General features: G+C 45.2%; 1 protein-coding gene across 4 annotated transcripts in view; it reads right to left on the bottom strand.

The window, feature by feature from the left end:
- The window catches only part of SPTBN1 (spectrin beta, non-erythrocytic 1), a 116,911-nt gene that overhangs the window by 21,550 nt on the left and 74,597 nt on the right, over positions 1–20,764 (bottom strand). For all 4 annotated transcript variants that reach the window (XM_069008817.1, XM_069008818.1, XM_069008819.1 and 1 more), the window contains 15 exons: positions 20,554–20,645; positions 20,101–20,181; positions 19,276–19,391; positions 18,314–18,426; positions 17,521–17,708; positions 16,134–16,251; positions 14,702–14,860; positions 13,795–14,097; positions 12,848–13,001; positions 11,295–12,165; positions 11,021–11,155; positions 9,655–10,411; positions 9,235–9,437; positions 4,353–4,443; positions 497–643 (listed from right to left, as the gene is read on the bottom strand). In XM_069008817.1, coding sequence (XP_068864918.1) covers positions 497–643; positions 4,353–4,443; positions 9,235–9,437; positions 9,655–10,411; positions 11,021–11,155; positions 11,295–12,165; positions 12,848–13,001; positions 13,795–14,097; positions 14,702–14,860; positions 16,134–16,251; positions 17,521–17,708; positions 18,314–18,426; positions 19,276–19,391; positions 20,101–20,181; positions 20,554–20,645 — 3,528 coding nt within the window. The remainder of the gene's footprint in view (positions 1–496; positions 644–4,352; positions 4,444–9,234; positions 9,438–9,654; positions 10,412–11,020; positions 11,156–11,294; positions 12,166–12,847; positions 13,002–13,794; positions 14,098–14,701; positions 14,861–16,133; positions 16,252–17,520; positions 17,709–18,313; positions 18,427–19,275; positions 19,392–20,100; positions 20,182–20,553; positions 20,646–20,764) is intronic.

The raw sequence follows: 20,764 nt of genomic DNA, 5'->3' as shown, positions 1-20,764 counted from the left end.
TTGATACAGAGCTGTGAATCTTAATTAATCATAAAACTGGATGTTCTTTACCTCATGCCCTAATTTTGCATGGGGAAAGGCAACTTGGTTATAGTCCTAAATGAATGAACACCAGCTTAGCAGCACAGGAGAATAAACTCAGCTATTCCCTATATTCCGTTATTTCCCGGGAAGTGCCTCTACTTCACTGGCTCCAATCCCAGCATTTGCCCCACTTACCCTTCGGGTATGAAATTTAGGCTATGCCTTCCTTCTGAAAGACTAGACAAAACTAAACTGGCACCTCAGCCAAGTCTGAGAGAATGTCTTGGATAAAAACCTTTTAACATCAGTGAGGAATAAAATGGATTGGATGGAGATACAGTGCACCAGAAATCTCCTTTAGCCTCAGCTGTGGGATGGTTTAAGGACCAGTTCTGCAGAGCAGCAGATCCCATCTTGGTGCACAACCACCCTGGACAGAGATAAGGGCATTTTTTGAATGTTCTTCACTTACCTTTTCAATCTTCTCCAGCCACTCTTTGTTGGATGCAAGCTCTGCCATGAATGCCTGATGCTTCAGCCACTTGCTGTGCAGGTTCCTTGCCTCATCATAGGACATATCCTGGGCTGTGAGCATCTTCTCATTGATCCAGAGGGAGAGCTGGAAAGGAAAATACATGGGGGTGTGAGGAAACATTTCTAGTTTCATGCAAAATGCCTCCAGATCAAGGGTAAAGAGATGCCTCTACAGAAGAGTTGTGTGAGACTCAGAGACTGCTCTTACTCAGGGTTCAGTCAAGGATTTGCCTCTTTAACAGTTCAATTCAAGCATCCATCTCCAATACATAAAAAAGACATGATTCAAGCAGAAAGGAATCACCTCTGTGATAAGCAAAATCAAACACACAGGTCTCACCCAGTTCAACAGCAAGAGAAAGGCATCACAGGGCCACCTGTCCTACTTATTGGCCAGATGGTTTTGTAGAAGTTGGTAGAGATGGTTTTGTACCATTAATTCACAGCACATTTGTACCTTTTCCCCTCAGCCTTTTCTCTGTATATGATTACATAAGTATTTCGTTTATTTGTCCAGTCTCCAAGAGTGTTTTGGTATTGGAGACTTTCCTTTTCCCATTATATAAAATCCAAGACTCTTTTCTTTCTGATTTTCAGCAAATGCAAAGGCACTGGGGACAATTTTCATATCACCACTAGAGAAAACCAATACTTTAAGAGACAGTTGATTTGCCAAGGGCAAATGGAATGTGAAAATGATCCTAGCAGCCAACATCACATTTCCTCCTAGGGTGAGTCTGAGTGCCTCATCTATCCCTGAGGTGTGGATAAAAACCACATTCACATGAATGTTTATAGAATTTGAAAAGGTTCATTTTTTGCATAGAGCGGAAAATGTCAAAACAAATCTTAGTTTGGTTTCTAGAACAGCACTTGGGTGAGCAAGCAGCCCAAAAAGGGGAAGAACAGAGGCCTCTGCTGTGTGCTCAGGACCAGGGCAACAAATTCCATTGAGCACTCATGGACCTCTTTTCAATTGCCCTTTAAAATTTCAATTGTCCCTTAAATGCACCCTTCCACAAAAAGGGAAAACTTAGAGCAATCAGAGAAACTCCTCATTGGATCTTCCCATCAAGTCTAAACAGAAAAATGCTCATGTTGGTGAAGAGCTTTGTAGGCAGAAGTTTACATTAGAGCAGGCTACTGTGCTGCTGAACAGTCAAAGGCTACATGGGGATTAGGATATATCCCAGAATTAGTGGTTTTACTCCTGCCTTTCTGGGGAGGAGACAGCTGCTCTGCTCTGCAAATTGCACTGCTTGGCTTTCACTGTTTGCTTTTACTCAGCCACAGCATTAAGGCTTCTGGGGATTTAAAAGTGCTTCCCAAGGAGAGGCTGGATCATTCCAGCCAGCTGGGGGGAGGCAAAACAGGGACAACATGTGGCTCACAGGCAGGGCCTGTCAGGATAAACCCCTCGGAGCACAGAAAAGCAGAGAAAGTATTTAAGGGCTCACTGCTAAAATCTGGGGTTTGCAGCCACTACAGGCACTAAAAGCCAGTACCTTGAGTGTTAAAGTAGATTTTCAGAAAACATTTCCCTAAACTGCCTCAGAATGACACTTAGAGTATTTATTTCTCCAGAAGTTGTTAAGGCCAGGAGAGGGTGAGGCTTCCTCCCATCCTTTGCACCTGTACACAAGATCCTGCTCTTGCTCTTGGCTCCCACTCTGCAGTGCCAACCCAGCACGAAGGAAGGGAAATGCAGAGACAAACCCTTTCGAGCCTGGGACAGCAGCAAGGCAAGGGGAGAGGGCTCCGAGTGCTGCTGCACTTCCCAGACTGTGCCAGGAGCCAAGCTGACACAGCCCATCCTGCAGGGAGGCTCACATGGCAAATCCTGCCAGCACACTCCAGGAAAGAAACTTTGGAGTGCAGAGTCTTGCCAAGAGCTTTCACCATGTCCCTGGAGAAATGAGCCCAGACAGTGCTGGGACTTCCAAGCACTCAGAGAGAAGGTCAGCTGTAAACTCCTTAAAGGTGAGCTGAGAAAGAGCAGGAAGTCAAAGAAAACTAAATTTTAACATTTATCACATCTCATCCACTCAGGATTTTTTGCTGTCACTGTTTCATTCACTTGGCAAATTTATTTAACACATTCACATCGATGAGTGGAAGAAATAGCCAGAAAAGCAGCACCCCAGGACTAACCCGTGACAGTGTTTCTGACTCCTCACAACAACAAAATCTGCTGTTTTCCCTCACCTGTGACCCCTCAGGGAAGGTTTATCACTGCTGAGCTGCTGTGAGGAGCATTATCCTGCTGCTCCCCGGCTCTGCAGGAAGGAGCAAGGGGCAGGAGGCCACAAGCACAACACCACCTCAGCACGGGGGTGACAGTGTGGCTGCCCTGGGAAGGGCAGGGCTGCAGAAAACACTCTGCCTTTCCTCAAGTTACACACAGATGGGAAACTGTCCCTACGGCAGCAGCGCGCAGGAAGGCCAAAGGGTCACTGCCAGGTGAAATGGGGACTGGCTCAAAGCTGTTCCCTAACAATTCCCAACTTCACAGGCAGAGCTAAGGAAAAAGCCAAGGGGGAGGTGTTGCCTTGGCTCCCTTCCACCCTGCAGGACCGTGCTGCTCCATCACTGCTCCATCACAAACCCTCCAGGCCAACAGAGGTGTCAGCAGGCCCCACACTGATGTAAATTCTAAGTTTTCTCAGGAAACAGCCCTTCAATTATCACCGAGGTTAATGTGCTCTCCAAGAGGATTGGAGGAATCCCTGACATTTGGGTAATTGTAAGTTTGTCTTTGAACCATGTGGTCGAGACATCCACGTTTTAGTGTCTGGAGAGAAACAAGGGAGAGGAAAGGCATTCAGGCAGCCAACACTAGAGCTTTTATGCTTTCCTATTTCTTCCAGTGATATAGGAGAAAAAACAGCTCCTAAGGAACGCACCCACACTGACACTGAGGCCAGGAGAGCCCCAAGAGCCAGGGGATCTTCGTACCAGAGCTGTCACAGAGGAAGGAAGAAGCTGCTGCTAATAACAGCAGAATTTTTGCTAATCTGTCATGTTTTAACTACTAAGGAAGGAGCATTTGAAGGGAAGCTCATAGACAGCTTATGCAATGCTGAGAAACAGATTGAATCCAGGCAACCAAGCAGCAAACACCACTTGCCCAGCTTATGATCAAAACCTCACAGGCAAAGCTCTTTATTATCTGCCAGTACTCCATGAAATAACCTGAAAATTACTTGATTAATTCCTTGTGCTATTCCAAACTTTAAAATGTTTTCTTCAGTGTAAACAGTCCATGTAAGTGATCAGAAAATCTGGAAGAATGTTCTCTTTTCAAATGTTATAATACTTAACAATTTTAAACACATGTAAACTATCAGGTAAATCACACATAAATGACCCAGCCTAATCTTGCTCCTTTTTTATTCTTAACCTCCTAGTCTTCTGACTAATGTTTGCTAGACATCACTGAAAGCCCTTGCACCAGGCCACATACATCTGTACAGCTGTAGACAAAACTCTTAGTAAGTGCACTGCTAATCCCACCACATTCCACACGGTCATAATTTATATCACAGCAAAAAATCTTCACTGCTTTCAACAGTTTTCTATGTCTTTAGCTTATATGACAAAAGAAAATTTGGCTCATGGGAAAAGAGAAAATAAACATTCTTTTTTGCAGCGGTATGGTCAGGGGGTTTTTTATGTTGATTCCACACTGAATACTACTGGATGACTGAGCATTTCAGTCCTCATAAAATGTGGAGTAAGAATGCTCTTCTGCAGGATGCAGCTTTCAGCAATAAAAGTGAAAGGGCATGATTTACCTCCTGGCAATCCTGAAGAAACTTTTGGAGATCCCTGTTATCTTTCAGTCTCATCAGAAGTTCACTGGCTGCTTCACGGTTCTTCCTATGTCTGGTCAGAAAAAAAACAATAGAGAAAGGAAATGAAATAGGCATTTCATGAAAAGCTGTCACTGTTGGTTTCTGGAGCCTCTTTGGACTACAGGTGCTGATAAGTTTGTGGTGTGTGTCCTTAGCTGCCTTTCAAAGGACATTTTGGAGTGTGTTATTTAATGGACTCCCTGAAGTTCAGCATCTCCTTGTTTTTGTGACCCGTTAAATACACAGAGAAAATTCTGAAGTCAGCAGGGCTTCACAACGTGTTATGGACAGAATTTGGCCCACTCATTTCAAGCCCACAGGAGAGTTCAGGCTGTTTGCCAAAAAACATAAGAGAACTGCAAATTGCAACAATAAGATGACGTTGTGTGGCCCTTGCAGGGTGCACCTGCTGTAATGCTCTTTGTAAAACTCCTTCAGCACCTCCTTGTCCTGCACAAAACTGAGCTGGGCCACAGAACCTTTGCAAGGCTGTGTTTAACCACGTGCAGCACCCTGTGCAGTTCTGCACACAGAAGCTTTATGCACTTGGAACATATTTTTCAGAGTGTTTAAGAGCAGTCAGAAGAGAAGGAAAGGTTAATCCAGAAGCTCTAATTTGATTCATCACTGTTTGCCCCTTGAAGGATGAGTCATGCTGGCAGTCCCAAAGGTTGTGGTGGGTCCTTCAAATGGAATGGGGCTGATTCCCAAGGTACCTCTGGGCATGTTTTTAAAAATGCTTATTTGGAGTAGCTATCCCTCACCTTCCATCCTTTCATTATTTATGAGGCAATTTACAAGGAAGAGACAGAGTAAAGAAGACAATTTTTATTTACTGCTCATTGTGCTAGGCTTGTTCCTATTGCACTGTACAGGGGTTTAAAGTGAAATATTGCTGCCATTTGTAATAAGAAAAATATGGATTGAGAGTTGGAAATTATTTTAAAGGGTGGCAGTTTATAAGATGAGCTCAGCACATGCTGGCAAAAGCTAAATAAATCCATGTTAGTGGAGATCTCCAGAGACTCATGATACTCCAGAAGATCATAAATTACATTTTGATGACAACTGGATTATGACACCACTTTTCCTGATCTGCAGTAAGTTACCACAGCAAGCTCTCTGACACCAATTTAGTGACTTCAGAAACATAAGAAATACTTGGAGATACAATTTCTATAAAAGCAAAAAGTCTGTAGGCAGAGGAATAGGAGAAAACCCTCTACAGGACAACAATTTGCTTCTCTTTGGCCTCAACAGCTGCCTTCAAATAACCAGGCAAGCAACATCTCTATAGGTGTAGTCAAGAAAATGATTTATAGATTGGATGGCACGGAAGACACATGGAACCATCAAAGCAAGAGCCTGGAGTCCAGGCCCAGGTGAGCCTGAAGTTTTGACAGAGGGAACACAAAGGAAAAGACAAACTGTGCCTTAGGAAAAACCTCTCTAACGAAGCAAACATCCCCGGGTTTGATTCCACTCTTTCTTGGCTGGCTTTTATATGCCTGGGCAAACACACTACATTACTCAGGTTGTTAAAATGAAGCAAAGAACTCTCTGGGTGATTTTATCAGGCCAATTTCAGAGATTTAAGGCTAGATTACATTACAGACTCATGTACTCTGGAGAGGACAGGAGTTATGCAGTTAAAAGCAGAACTTTCACAGCACTGGAATAGATTTAAGACTAAGTACAGAAGTTCTTCTGTTGAGAAAACCTGAATTTTAAAAAACTAATACAAATATCTCCCATGGAGTGTTGGAAATACTGACTTGAAGGACTTTGAAGGAAACCATGCAGGGATATCAAACAGATGATGCCATAACATAACAAATATGATCTTCGGTGCTTAGAGCTATGTAACTGTAAAAGGTGGTTTTGTTCAAGATGACCTGGAGTGAGACTCAACAACGAGTTTTCTCTGAAGAACAGGGCTGAACCACAACAAGGGAGAAGCATTTTGAGGATGGGCACTGCTCAAACAGACAGGAATTCCTGTGTTTTCATCACTGACTTTTTTTTATGGGAATAAAGGACTTTAAGAAGTTATTTAGTCTGTTCTCCTGCTCCAGACTGGCTGTACCTAAATATTATTAACTCCTTGTTCAAATATCCCTAAATCCTTTAAAAGAATTCACACTTAAGGTTGTCAATGAGTGCTTCTTACTAATTTGCTAAAAGAGTTTGTGGAAGAAGAATAGTTTGCTCTGCAGACTCCAGTTATTTAGAATGACTTCAGATTCTGTATCACACATGTGACTTCCACTGTAAGATCTGTTCAGCACAAGATGTCTGACACAAATTAATCCAGAATTTGCCCAGTGTCCCCAAGCTGACTCCCAGCGCCCCCTGAAAATGCTGACAGTGCTGAAAACTGACAAAACCACTTGTGGTTTAACTGTAAGCCTGTGGGTTTCAAAGCCTGTGCAGAAATAATAAATCTTACACGTGGTGTGAATGCAGCTCCCTGCTAGGAATTCTGAGATATATGAAAGGCAGTTTTAGCTTCTTTCATTGCTCCACCAAACGAGGCACTCTCCCTTCTGAATGGACAAGAACAAAACTTACTTCTGTTCTCTGTTGAGCAGAAGGTTGCACAAATACAAAAGTTGATGTAAAACAGGCTCAGATCACAACTTGTGCCAGATCTGCCACTGTCTTTAGACTAAATCTCCCTTGCAGAATCGGAGGCCATGTGCAAGTACACAGACTGGAGAAGTTCCCCAACACTTTTTCAAGAGAAAATGGAGGAGAAAATGCTCCAGAGCAGCAGAAGTCACCCAAGCAGAGACAGCTGCACAGGGAGAATAGCTTCTTCCCCAGCTGGAGAAGCTAGTTAGTGACAGCTTGATGCAAACCCACCTTCTCCTTTCCTCACCCTTACTCCATTGTCCTTATTCCCATTCACTCTTGCCTGTGAGCTGCTCTAAAAGATTGTGCTGAAGTATTTCTTTCCTATTGCACTTTCCTCCCCCTTGTGCCATCCCAACCGAGATGGGAACTAATCCAGGGCAGAGCCTGTCTGCTACACCAGGGCCAGTGGGGTCTCCTCAGGAACAGCCCAAAAGCACAGCTCCAAAACCTACTCTGAACAATACCAGAAATTACAAAGAGCTCCCTATGGGAAGTATGGAGCCACTGCACATAGTTGTGCTTGTTTGTTTCGGTCCTTTGTTAGACATGCAGGTGGAGCTCGGCTGGGACAGCCACTTTTTGTGAAAGCAAAGAGGCTTCCTTTGCTACCCCTCCCAGTGCACGAAGCCCCAGGGCTTTGTTCTGGAGGCTTATCAGCCCCGCAGACTCAGGGAGCAATCACACAGATTTCCTGGATAGCAGCGCACCGGATGCTTTTTGCAGCGCTGGGCATAAATAGCTTTGGAATTGAGGAAATGCTCCGTTCCAGTAGGAACTCCAGCACACGTCCCCCAGGCAGGACAGCAGGGACAACGGAGCACAGAGGAGCAGCTGCACTGGGGTGACAGTCACTAGAGCCTCTGCAGAGCACACAACACAGGCTGAAGCTGTCTCTCCAGTCACCTCAGACAGGGCTGCAAGATGCTGCTGGCCATTTGCTAAGATATCCTTGGATGCTTTCTTTTTATATTCCAAAAGCTGCAAAAAGAGGACACCTGACCAGAAGGCCAGGATCAAGCTCTCCTGCTTTCCTAAGCAGACGGGAAAACTTAGAGCAGAGGACCCTCAGAGAGGGTACCTAAGGAAAATCACTGTCCTAGTTGTCCCCTTGATTGCTTTCATATAATCTCCTCTTCCTGGCCTTGCAGATTCTCTCTGGGATCTAGAGCCAAGCTGGTGAGAGGGAGAATGGAAACATGGGGTATCCTGGGGGTTCAGTTGTCAGAGGGCTCAGCAGACCTCAGCAAGCTCTGGGAACAGAAAGAGCTGCCTTTCCTGAAGCAATGAGGCACGGCTAAAGTGGTTCCACAGACAGTGGGACATCTCTGCCCAAACCAGAAAGGTCCAACATTTTCTGAACTACTTCAGTTTCTCCTTGGAGATGAAGGCACCTGGAGAACTCTGAGCTTACCAGCTGTGAGGGGATGCAAGTCTGATGGGAGGGTCATCAGTGACATTTCACAGCTCACTGCTGTGTTCTGACACTCACAGTGCCTTGAAAGACTCCACTGTAATCCAAACCAAAAGCAGAAAGAACAACAGCCATCAAAACCGAACATTTAGGTTTCAAAGAAAAAGAAACTTTTAATGTTCTATAGCATCCCTGCCACAGCCAGAGAGAGAAAGCAAAGGACTTGTTCTGGGATGAAAGACACGCTTGTACCAGTGCTTCCTAATCTGATCTCAGAGGGGCCAGACAAGCTGGAAGAGGCGATCAAAGGCGAGCGGATGGGGTGGATGCAATGCCAATTACACCCTTGAAGAGCCACATTCCTTCTCCAGAGGAAGGACAGGAATACGTTATTGTAATTACACCAGCTCAGGGGCAGCAGAAGAAACTGAGACTTGTGGAACCAGACACAGCCAACTGCTACAGCTCCCACCAGAGCATCAAGTCTGTTCATACTCCAAGAACTACATGACAACACTCACACAGCCGAATTCTGGGTAGGGAGCTCATTACCTACCAAGCCTCTAGAAAGTGGGAGAGGTATTATTTAACTAAGATTAGCCTGGTGCATTCTTGAAACATGACAGTTCCTATTTTTCCACGAGACAAAGAAAACAGTCAGGAACAGACATTTTCTAAGCTGTTACTTTGCCTTTGAATCCTGCTAAAAGGTCATCTCTCAGAGAACAGAATTAAAGCAGGAACAGCTACATTGTGCCACTGTTCTGCCCTTACCTGTCATCAATAGAGTCCACTTTCTCCTGGATTTTATCAGAGTTAATGTTCCCATCACTAACGAGCCTCCTGCCTGTCTCCACAACTGCATTGATCTTTTCCTCATTGGCATCCATGGTGGTCATGAAGTCCTCCTGCTTTTTAATAGCAGCTTCTGCTCCTTCCAAGGTAGTTGGCATCTCTGTGTGCGCCAGAACGTACTCCTGGGATTAAAGAAATCAGAGAGAAAATTGTTACACTCAGGCTATGCTGCTGCTCCAACAACAAACATCTCCCAAGAACAGTATGAAGTAAAATACAGTTAGAAAAGGGCAATTTGTCTGTTTGTGGCTCTCCTGCCAATAGATTTTGTCTGTTAATTGCTTGCAGTGCACAGTGCCAACCTGTAGAAATGAAGTCAGGTATATCTTGACCACTTGCCTGGTTATTAAGGAAAGCTTCTGCTTGCTTGGTATCTCTGAGAAACAGCTGGTAGGCATGAGACTGGGAAAGGAGATTTTGCCTGTTCTCCCACATTTTGTGCAGCTCATTCCATCCCGTGTCCAAAGCTTGGAGGCGCTGGCGTAGGAACATGTACTGAGCATCAGTTTGCCCTTGTGTCACCATCTCACCCATGTCCCTCATCTTCTGATAATCTTCCTCATAGTTGTTGATTTCATTCTTGATATTCTCGTGCTGAGTGAGCAGCTTCTCAGCCTCTGTCAGGGTGTTGGGCATATCTTCGGAGGCGATTGCAGTCTGTGTTCTGGAGAGCCAGGACTGGAAGTCATCCAGATCTCTCAGGAACTGCTGCAGCTTGCTGGCCTCTCCCAGGGACTCTTCCCGGTTCTTCAGGGTGGTCTTCATTTCTTCCCACACATCATTGATCTCTGCAAGCCGTGAAAGGATGGCTTGTGCCTGGTCAGGATGCTCTGATTCCAGCTTCTCCGCCTCCTTTTGCAGGTCACTGAGCTTGGCTTCAATGGCCACCAGGTCCCGTTCCATGCCCGTCAGCTTCCTCTGCAGGGCCATCACTCCAGCCAGGTCGTTACCCAGGTCTTGTGTGGATTCGATCACTTTGGTCTTTTCCCTGATCCAGGATTTGGTTTCATTACATTCAAGATGGTAGTTCTGGATACTCAGAGCAGAGAGCAGAGCATCCTTCTTCCTATCTACCAGTTCTCTGAACTGGCTCCACCTGAAATGTGTGAGGAGAGGAGAGCAGAGAAATTGAGACTTGTGGGGAAAGGATATGGCAACATTGCTGAGTGAGCAGCTGCTCCCACCAGCTTGGTAAGCCCTGCTGTAACCCAGCTACTCATGGTTTCCTCAGTCCTTCCCACACCATCAGTATTTCTAGCAAAGCAAACATTAACCCAGATATGGTGTGTATTAGAATGTGACAAGTACCAGCACACCGGGTATAATTTTTCCTCAAGTGAAAAATTGGCAGTTACATCAACTTTTCACACTCCCTTGGTTCATTCTGAAGCTAAAAAAGGAGGGAGTTTACATAAAACTGTATTGATTTCTTTTTTATCATAATAATTGTTACAGTCAATTTCCAGCTCTCAGATCAAGGTACTGACACACTCAGGGCCTGATTAAGTCAAGAGCAAAACTCCATCTGATAATCAAATATTTGAAAGGCACAACTCTTTCCTTTTGAAGCTTTAAAGTCCTACCTTGAAGATACTCAGGTAACAGCATCAGAATATCTTAAAAAAGCATACCTAAGATACACAAATGACCCCACCATACTTGTTCCAGCTGGTGTGATGTTCCTGAGCACGAGGCTTGCGCTTACCTTGTGTTGAGTTTATCTTGCTGTGCTTTGATCTTCTCACCGGGGTGGCCACTGTGCATCAGCTGCCTGGCAATCTGGTTCACCACGGCTACGCGGGACGCCTGGTTGTTCATTTCTGGCTCCAAGCTTTCAAACCTGGAGTGAGGGAAAACAAACAAACACAAAATCCCCCAAGCATTAGAGAATCTGAGCCACAGGCAAGCTGGGAAAGGCAGCTGGGGTAAAAAAACTTCCACCTGGTATTCCCCAAACTTCCTGGTAAAGGCATTCTCACCTGTGCTGGATCACTTCCAGGTCCTCCAGCTTCTCTGGAATCTGCATATTATTCAGCCACTTCTCCTTTTCGTCGATCCAAAGCTCGCAAGCATCTGCCTCACTGAACATCTTATAGAGAGCGAGGGTATCCTGCAGGGCCTGTTTACGCAGCCGGGTCAGCTCAGCAACCTCTTTGTATCTCTCCTCGATTCCAGACAACCTGCCTTGCACATCTGGGGACCCCGCATGCTCCTGTGGCAGGGCCTTGGCCTGCTCGTGAAGAGAGTCGATGGTCGGCCGGTAGCTCGCAATCTCCTCAGCCACATCTTTGTGTTTCTTGACCAAGGACTGAGTGGAATATTCATCGTGGCCAACATCATTGCTGGAGACAATCTTGAGGATGTCCAACATCCACGCATCAATATCGTCAGCATCAGCCTGGAACTGGTGAAGGAGAGAGGCTTCCTCCAGCCGCTTCTTCCTAATGGCAGATAACTGCTCCAGGTTAGCCCACTGCTCCCGGATATCCTTAATTCTTTCTCTGATCTTCTCAGACCCAAAATGCTCTTCCGCAATCATGTCTTCACCTTCTTTTATCGCCTGCTGAAAGTGGCCGCTGCGGCCACTCATCTCGTCCTCAAACGCCTTGTGTTTACTCAAGAGTCGGACGACACTGGTTAGGTCCTTCCCATAGTCATCAGATGACAGGATCTGTTCCTTCTCCCTGATCCAGCCCTCCTCTTCAGCCATTTCCCAGAAGAATTTCCAGAGGCGCCGGGACTCCTCGAGGCGTGCGCGGCGCTCGGCTGCGAGCTGGCAGAGCTCCTGGTAGCAGAACTCCATGTGAGCCACGCGATCCCGGATCACCTGCGGGTCACAGGGCTTGTAACCTGCTCGGACAGAGAACACGTGTTACCACCTGGGCTCACTCACTCCCACTCACAGCTGGGGCCTACACGGAGCTCTGAATTCCTGTGTGTTCCAGCTACAAGGTCTACATGAAAGAATCCATAGTTAGTCTCATGAAAGTGAGTGGGAAGTGCTCAAGCTCCACCACACAATAACACAGATCAGAAAATACTATTCTTTCCAAAAGACAAAAAAAACCCAAAAGGAAAGATATTCATGACTGTTTCCAGTGAGGCAAAATTCACTGAATTCAGATTTATACACAACTGCACAAAATGGACGTCATTTACTCTGGTTAACGACACTGGGTTCTAGGGAATTGCTTCCTTTTAGGATAAATTGGGACACCATCAGACTGAGTCACAACCATCTGTGTTGTTTGCATTAGGAACACAGCATGGGGAACCGTGGCGACCTCTACAAAGCCATGGCAGCTGTTGCTGAGGAGTGTGACATCCCATGCAAGGCACAATGCCACACTCAATTCCTGAGCAGGTTCCTGGACAAGTGAATCATTGACACACCAAGTACAGAAGACACAAATGGAGCTGGATTCTCTCATTCTGGTGGGGAGTTTAGCTAACCTATCTTGCAGAACTAATGAGTCTCACAGATAACCTCACAGGTAATTAAGACAAAAGGGGTATGTTGGGTGCTGGTTACCTTCTCCATCGGTGGCAAATTTCTGAGCAGAGGCATTGACCCCTCTCACTCTCTCAGCCTGAATAGCAATGTCAGCTTCCACCAGAGCATGTTTCTGCAGCAGGTCTTCAACTCCCAACAAATGTTTGCCGTAGTCTTGGGACAGCAGAAGCACCTGAACAAAGTGAGAAAGACAAGTAAAACAGGCTGAAGGCCATAAACTGTTTACTTCTTTGGGACTCCAGGCATGGCACTGTTATCTGTTGGTACATTAGGTCAGAGAAATTCCAGGCCCCTAAGGACAGCAATTCCAAATGTAGACACATGGCTGATACAAATTTGAGCCAGTATTTTTGAAATCACTGGCAACCACGAAGAACTTGACTGCCTTTTAATGAGTTCTCAGTGAAGGATGCTGAGAGGCTGAGCTCAGCAGGGCCAAGGAGCAGCACTCAGCCCAGGTGCTGTGAGCTCCTGCTGAGTTACACACAGCTTTCTTTCCTCCAACGGCTTCCAAGTTCTGCTGGCTGATGGACAAGTCGTGGTCCTTTCCCTTCCCAGATCCCAGGAGAACAGACAGGAAGAAATTAGAGCTTTTTAAAGCAGAGAGGTGAAGAGGTGACTTGTTCCCCATGTAAATCAGGATGGAGAGAGATTTTTTAATTCACTTTCACCAAATCTGTCATCTTTACCCAAGCACTGTGACCAAAACCTCTGGGCCTTATGAGACAGACATGAAGCTGGAAAGTAGCTTTTTATAGGAGTGAACTTGTTCCTTTTCCTTGCTTGTTTTTAATCTTTATTGTTAACAAATCATCATAAGGAATTTGTTCACTACTCTTGAATGTGTATCATCTGGGTCTGTCTACTAAATCAGAGGGGCAAAATGAATCCTAAAACTCGACAGAAGAGGACACGTACGCCTCTGAGGAATATTTGGTCTGCGTTCTCAAAGGGCTTCCACCCACCTTCATCTCATCCATCCAGTCCATAATGTACAGCATTTCCTGGAAAATCTTCTGCAGCCCAAGGTTCATCTCCAGCCGCTGTCTCCGTGCCCGGAGCAGCTCCAGGAGATACTCCCACAGGCGGATAACATTGTCCTTCCTCGCAGTGATGCGTTTGATGTCGTGGTAGTTTTCAGTCTCGAGCTCCTTGGCCACCGCCACCACGGCCTGGACCCGCTCCTCGTAGGCCGCAATGTCCGTCTCGATGGCCTCGTGCTTCTTCGTGGCAGCCTCCACTGCTGGGAGGTCAAAGCCAAAATTGTCCTGCAAAGACAGAGGCACTTCTTCAGGAACGGCTGCTGAGGACAGAAGTCCCACTGCTCAACCTCTGTCATCAGTTCTGACTCAGCAAAACACATTTGTTAGCAAATCTGGGATCTCAAAATGCTCCCAGGAGTCTTCTTCAATAAAATAAGAGATACCTCTGATAATAAAGAACCACTGATAAAATCAGAGATATTATTCCCTGCCTTTGGGGGAAGAATCATGTGGCCATCAGGATTAGGCTGGGGCTAATCTAATATTATCATCTCTAATATTAAACAATAAAATTAATTCCTGGGCTAATTTCACTGAACTCACCAAAATATTCAGATAAAGAAAATGTTGACTGTGGGTAGTTATTTCCTCATCAAATCTCCCGACTACAGGCTGGTAGGTTCGAGGGAGGGAATCCCAAATGCATAAAAGAGAGGATGTACAGTACATAGACATACAGAGTAACTAAATACAATAAATATATACACACATACATAGATGCAGTAAAATATGAGGCACGGGGAAGAAAATGTTCTCCTTGCAAGAGCTGCATCCTGTAATTACTCATGGGAACCATTTTAGTCACCCAGACAATTTCTGAGAGCAGCACCTGAGAAACGAGACGTTGATTTTCACTCAGCCAAGTTTCTCTCATAGCTGCCTTGCGATCGAATCTCCGTGCAAGTTGTTCCAGTTTCTCTTGTCTGATGAGCTCATTTCGCAGTGCCAGTTCTCTTTCATGTTCAGCTTTTTCCAGTCTTTCCCAGGCCTGAAGACGTGGAGGAAAAACACACGGCTTCTAAACATACATTCTTACAAGATTATGACAAATCCCATCTCCTTTGCATGAAATCAGGGCTGAAGTCACTACAGGCAACTTTCACCAAACTGTCTCAATTATTTATAAGCCAATAAATTCAGTTTGCACTGGCTGGCCTTACACTTTGTTTGCTAATATAAGCACATGATTTAAAATCTGGTCTCAATTTAGTCAGTCGTTTTGTGAGCAAGTTGTTTACCTCACATGCATTTTCTCTGGTCCCTTCTTACACCTCTTCCCAATGAAGCCTAAGGAAACCACCTGGCTTGAATGTGTAAGAAAGTGTTTATTTAAAAAAATAAAATCTCCTGAGTGCTACTCCCAAACAAGCAGATTCTATCTTCCTCCTTTAGGAAATGGGAATTAGAAATTCATGGCCTCTCACCTCTAAAATCAACATACAATTGTTGTTCTTTATTACACTTTGGAAAAGAAAACAACTGCAGAATTTGGTTACTTCTGGTGCTTACAAGTCCTTTCTTCCCCCAAGCCAGAAGTTATTCACATGCACGACACTAATATTACAAAAATCAGAAGTCTTAGCAGCATCTTGAAAGTCAGCTAATAACCCTTCAGATCTTGCAGACAAAAAAAATACCCTCAATTAAACACAAGCTAAATCTAAATCCGAACAGATGTGAAACTGCATGAAACATGACTATTTTGGGCATTCTTCCTGCAACCAGGAGAACTGAGCAGTTTGCTGCTCCCTGGGATGAGGCCACAGACACCCACAACAGCTGGTCTGGGAATGCCAAGCATGATCAAACACAAAGAAGGAAGCTGCCAGGCTGAAGCTGTTTGTTACCCTTGAGAGAGCCTGTCAGCTCTGCCCAGCCCTGCCCTGCTCTGCCAGCTGCAGCAGCAGAGAACAGGCTGCAGGACCCCAGAGGGATCCACTATGCCCAGGCAGGGCACTGGGAGGTGAAGGGGAGGGCACAGCACCTACTGCTGCTGCCTTCTGCCACTTCTCTCCAACAGCCAGGATCATGAGGGGCAAGGCAGAGCTGGCAGCCCCAGGAGCAGAAGCTCCTACAGATGCTGAGGACACCCAGGGCCTGGCCCAGGGCAGTGAGTCCAAGCTATAGGAAAAGGTCACCGCACCTCACCCATCCCTTACAGCCCCCACATCAAGGCTGGAGATCACAAATGTTTTTCTGCCCAGTTTTCTGAGAGAGAACAGCAATATTTCAAGTCACGGGGGAGGAGCTGCTCAGTTTACCTTATTAATGTCAGAGATGAGTTTGCCCTCCCTCGGCATGTACACTTTCTGATTGTTGGCTCTCATTTTGCTTTGGATGGTAAAAAGCAGCACTTCCAGGTTCCCTTTTTCTGTAAATCTAAACAAAATTTTTCAAGGTAATTGAGTTAAAATCAAACTTTCATTACTGCTAAGGTATAATCATAGAATCATGGACTGACAGAATGGTTTGGGTTGGAAAGGACCTTAAAGCCCATCCAGTTCCACCCCCTGCCAGGGCAGGGTCACCTTCCACTGTCCCAGGTTGCTCCCAGCCCTGTCCCACCCAGACTGGAACTCTTCCAGGGATGGGGCAGCCACAGTTTCTCTGGGCAAACTGTGCCAGGGCGTCCTCACCCTCATAGGGAAGCACTTCTATAAAATATTGAATATAGTTGACTACAATAAACTATAATAAAGCACTTGTTTAAAATGTTGGCATGACGAATGGAGCATTCACATAAACACCTCCATCTTGTGTGGAAGCTGGGAGCAATGAAAATAGCCCACACTTCCCCTGGAGCCAGCTGGGGCAGACAGCAAAAGCAACTTCACAGAAGTCAGCTGTCTGAGTGTTTGAATTTAAACCCCTTGGGGGTCAGGAAAAGGCATTTTTTTTATTCTAGTACATGCACTGCCCTAGTTTACTCCATCAGCACAAGAAATGGAAATTTTATTTAAAGCCCACTGCAGTCAATAAACTCTTCCCACTGTTTTCCCGGTGCTGTACGCCTGGGAAATAAACAAACTCCATGGGCATTAGGGAATAGTCTGCAATTTTAGAAGATGTCTGCATCCTGTGTAATGCTTTGGGTTGTGATTATTATCCATTAGAACTCGTATTAGACAAAAATAATAAACAGATTTGATATCACGATGTTAAAAGAGGCTTTCCAGAAATAAGTTGCCCAGTTTTGCTTGTATCAGTTTGAGTAAGCAGAGCTGTTTGACAAAGCCAGACATGCTTCCTCTTCATGTTGGATAAGCAGTAGGGATCTTTTAATAGCAGCATTTTGGTATTATCCAGTGCTATTAAAAGCACGAGTGGTGACATTACTGTACTACCACGGTATGCTATTACCACTCATATGATAAGACAGGCATCCCAGGGCAGGGACAGCTTCCATGACTCCGAGATCCTTTTCTCACTGCTGTTGTTATTATCTGCACATTGAGCAGAACAAAGAGAACGGGCCCCGAGTAATATCGACAAGTGCCAATCAGGAATATGAGAATTGGGCTTGTTCAGGAAAATAAATTCTTAAGTCACAATTAAAATGACTTGGATGTGTTAGTTTTTAAAAAAATCAATGAGTGACTAAGCCAAACAAGAGCACTGACTGTTGTGTTAAGCTGAGATTAAACTCACTTGGGTGGTTTCTCCACTGTGCGGTAAGTGTTGAACGCCTGCAGCTGCTGCTGCACCCCAACCAGGGAGTTGGCAAATTTGCGATTGTTGAGGATGATAATGGTTTGCTCAATCCACTCCAGCAGGTCAGAAGCCAGGGACTCGTATTTTTCTATCATTTTCTCTGTTTCAATGGCATTGTCAAGCACCTGCAACAGCAGCACAACACACATGAGTCACAGGGGCAGTACTCTTCAGTCATTTAAATCCAACAGGCCACATAAAAGGAACTGCTGAGAGACTTGAGTTGTGAATCAGAGCACTCACTGCCGGGATCCCTGAGGAATGAGAGCTCAGCATTTTCAGCACCGAATTCCCAAGATCCCACAGCAATAGGGGGGCAGAGATGAGGCTCACACAAGGATTCATAATCAGCCTGCCAGCTGTAAGAATGGGGGCAATGTCGCCAAAGGACAGAGAATGACTGCACATGTTTTAAATGAGAGACTTTTCCAGAGGAGACAGAGGGCCCAGAGGGTGAGGAGAAGTTAATGAGAAAGGAAAAGTAGCCATGATGCAAAATTAACAAGGAAAAATAAAACACCAGCCAAGTGTTCTCTAATGTGAGGCAGCTGGAAATTAACTACTTCTCAGAGTCACATGGGAATACTTAACATTCAAAACATGTTCAAAAGCAAAAAGATAAAAATTACCACCACAGAGTGGGCTCTTAAAAAACTAACAACCAAGAGGAAAAAGAAAATCAGAAATATTTCACCTGCTTTATAAAAATTTATAATTTAAACTTGCAAACCTTTCCAATACGTTTTCCTTCAACGGCCAAAGCTTTCATCTTGGAGAAGTAGTGGTAATACGTCACCACATAGGTGATGATAGACTTTTCATCAGGGTGATCAACACTGATATCTGCAAACCAAACAAGAGTTATCTCAGCATGCTGAGGGTGCAGGGGTTACACCAACAGACCCCAGAGTGCACCAAGGATGTGTTTGGGAGTCAGAGATGGGTTCAGTGGTAATTCAGCCCCTAAGGTTTGTATCCAAAGCAGAAGTAAATTGAGCAGCTTTGCACTGGTTCTGGCAATAGTGTGGACTGGGGCTAAAGTGTGGGGCCTTTGGGCTTTACAGTCAAGTTCCAGACTTTGCTACAGCTTGTGCACAGCCAAATAACTCCTCTGGTGTCTGTGTGAGTTGACACAACTACTGTTAATTGACAACTTCAGTGCTGTGTCAGCATTTGGAGAGAGGAATCCAAACCTATGTCTGCCCAGGCGAATCTGAGAGATACAGGTGGAAAACAAGATATTTCCTCTCCTGCAGCAATTCTGAGGCACTGGAAAACAAGCAAGATGAAACTTGCCCAAACACATCACTCCTGCCCTGTGACACAAAAGGCTCTTGCCCCAGCACTGGGAGCACACATACTCCCACAGAAGCACGGGCTGAAGCTTTTCTGCTTCTCAGAGCACATCAGAAGGAAGCCTCTGACTGGAATGACTTTATGAATATGTGGCCAGGTCAACAAACTTGTCAGATGGCAGTAAATAAACACAGGTTTAAGGGCTCTTGTGCTACTGCTTCTCAGTCTGCTGCTGGAGACATCTCACATTCTCTCCCTCCCTCTCTGCCTGTATCACCAGGTGAGTCAGCAGCATCCAGCTGCTCTTGGACACAAAAAGCTGTCACAGAGATGTTCTCTGACATGGAGGGGTGGGAGGAAAGAGCCCTTAAGTGCTGAAACTGCTGGAATTCTTACCCTCAGGGTCCAGGAGCTTGGTAAGACCAAGGTGCTGCTCTGCAAGGTTAAAAGCATTCTGCAGATTGTAGTGTGCATTTGATTTCTTCAGCTTGTCAAAATCAATCAGATCAGGCCTAGACAGGATGGAAAATTCTTTAGATTTCCCAAAGCACAGTGCAGCCACCCTTAAATGAACTAAGACCTCCAACCCTCAGAAAACCCGGCCAAGGTTTCACGTGCCCCATGCATTTCCCAGCAGTGTTAAAGGAATGAAGCAATGCCCAGCATATGATACAGCAGGACCTGGCCATGGGAGAGAACAGGGGGGAGCTTAACAGCAGTGAAGGTGACCCTGGAGAAGAGAAGAACAAAGTTGTGGTCACGAGTCTCTCCTCACACCCATGGAAGTGTGCAATCCATCCGGATAACTCTGCCTGAGCTTGCCATGAGCAGCATCCCCAGCCATGGCAGCCTGGCACCACATTTGGCCATCCTTGGGCAGGGATTTCCTTCCCCTCCAGGCTGCTCTGGGTGTGCTTCCCCACTCCTGCCCCCAGATTCCAGACCTGGGCATGGGTTACTCACTGAGGTACAACAACCAAACCAAACCCAAATAATCACGAGTGTAATTTTTTCCCTTGAAACCAAACACAACCTGTTTTGACTTGTGGTGTGAGAAGCTGCTGCCCAGCTGAGCTCACAATGACCACAAGAGCTGGAAAGCTCAAAACAAGGCAAGTTGCTATAAAACTCTCAGCAACTCCTCAACTTCCTGCTCTTCAGAGATTTTTAAATCAAGCTCCAAGGTAGCTGCAAAACGGGCAGACCTTGAGCCACACGTACCTGTGCTTATGGATCAGTGCATTGAATGCCATCCCATCCCTCCAGCTTGTTGTAAAGTTGTGGATATTGACATTGGGGTACCTGCAGAACAAAAATCAAGGAGAGCACAATCAATACAGCACCCCCAGTGCAGCTCTGCATGCGCTGGCTCCAAAACCCAGAGCAGGCAGACATTAAGTTTCCCTTGAAATTGTCATTATTTCTTCAGAATAGGGTGAAAAAGAGTCAGCATATTACTACATATATTCATGGATTATCAGATTGCTGTGTTTATCACCCAGCATTAATATCACAAATTCAGACTTTTCTGACTTGTAAACATCAGCTCATGTCTCTTGAATTCCCTCTCTCTGAATCCACTTAAGAAGAGATGTGTTTGCCCATTTAAAATTATTTCAACAAAAACTCAAAATGTGTAAGAGCTTTAAAGATAATCACTTAATCCACACTCACCCAGCTGTTTTCATCTGGCACCACAAAAGCAAAGCATCTTTAGCAGATTTCTTCTCTTTATTGTCCTCAGTTTCAACGCTGATATCTTGGATCTAAAATTAACATAGAAGATCTCAATATTTCTCTGAGAAAACACATGGCCTTTTTTGAAAAGATGAAAGGAATGCTGGGAAACACCAAAATTAAAGCTACTAAATGTTTATTACTATGC

This window comes from Aphelocoma coerulescens, chromosome 3, assembly GCF_041296385.1.
Source record: "Aphelocoma coerulescens isolate FSJ_1873_10779 chromosome 3, UR_Acoe_1.0, whole genome shotgun sequence".
Classification (NCBI taxonomy): domain Eukaryota; kingdom Metazoa; phylum Chordata; class Aves; order Passeriformes; family Corvidae; genus Aphelocoma; species Aphelocoma coerulescens.
Note: the sequence above shows the minus strand (reverse complement) of the source record. Positions and strands in the feature narration are given on the sequence as shown.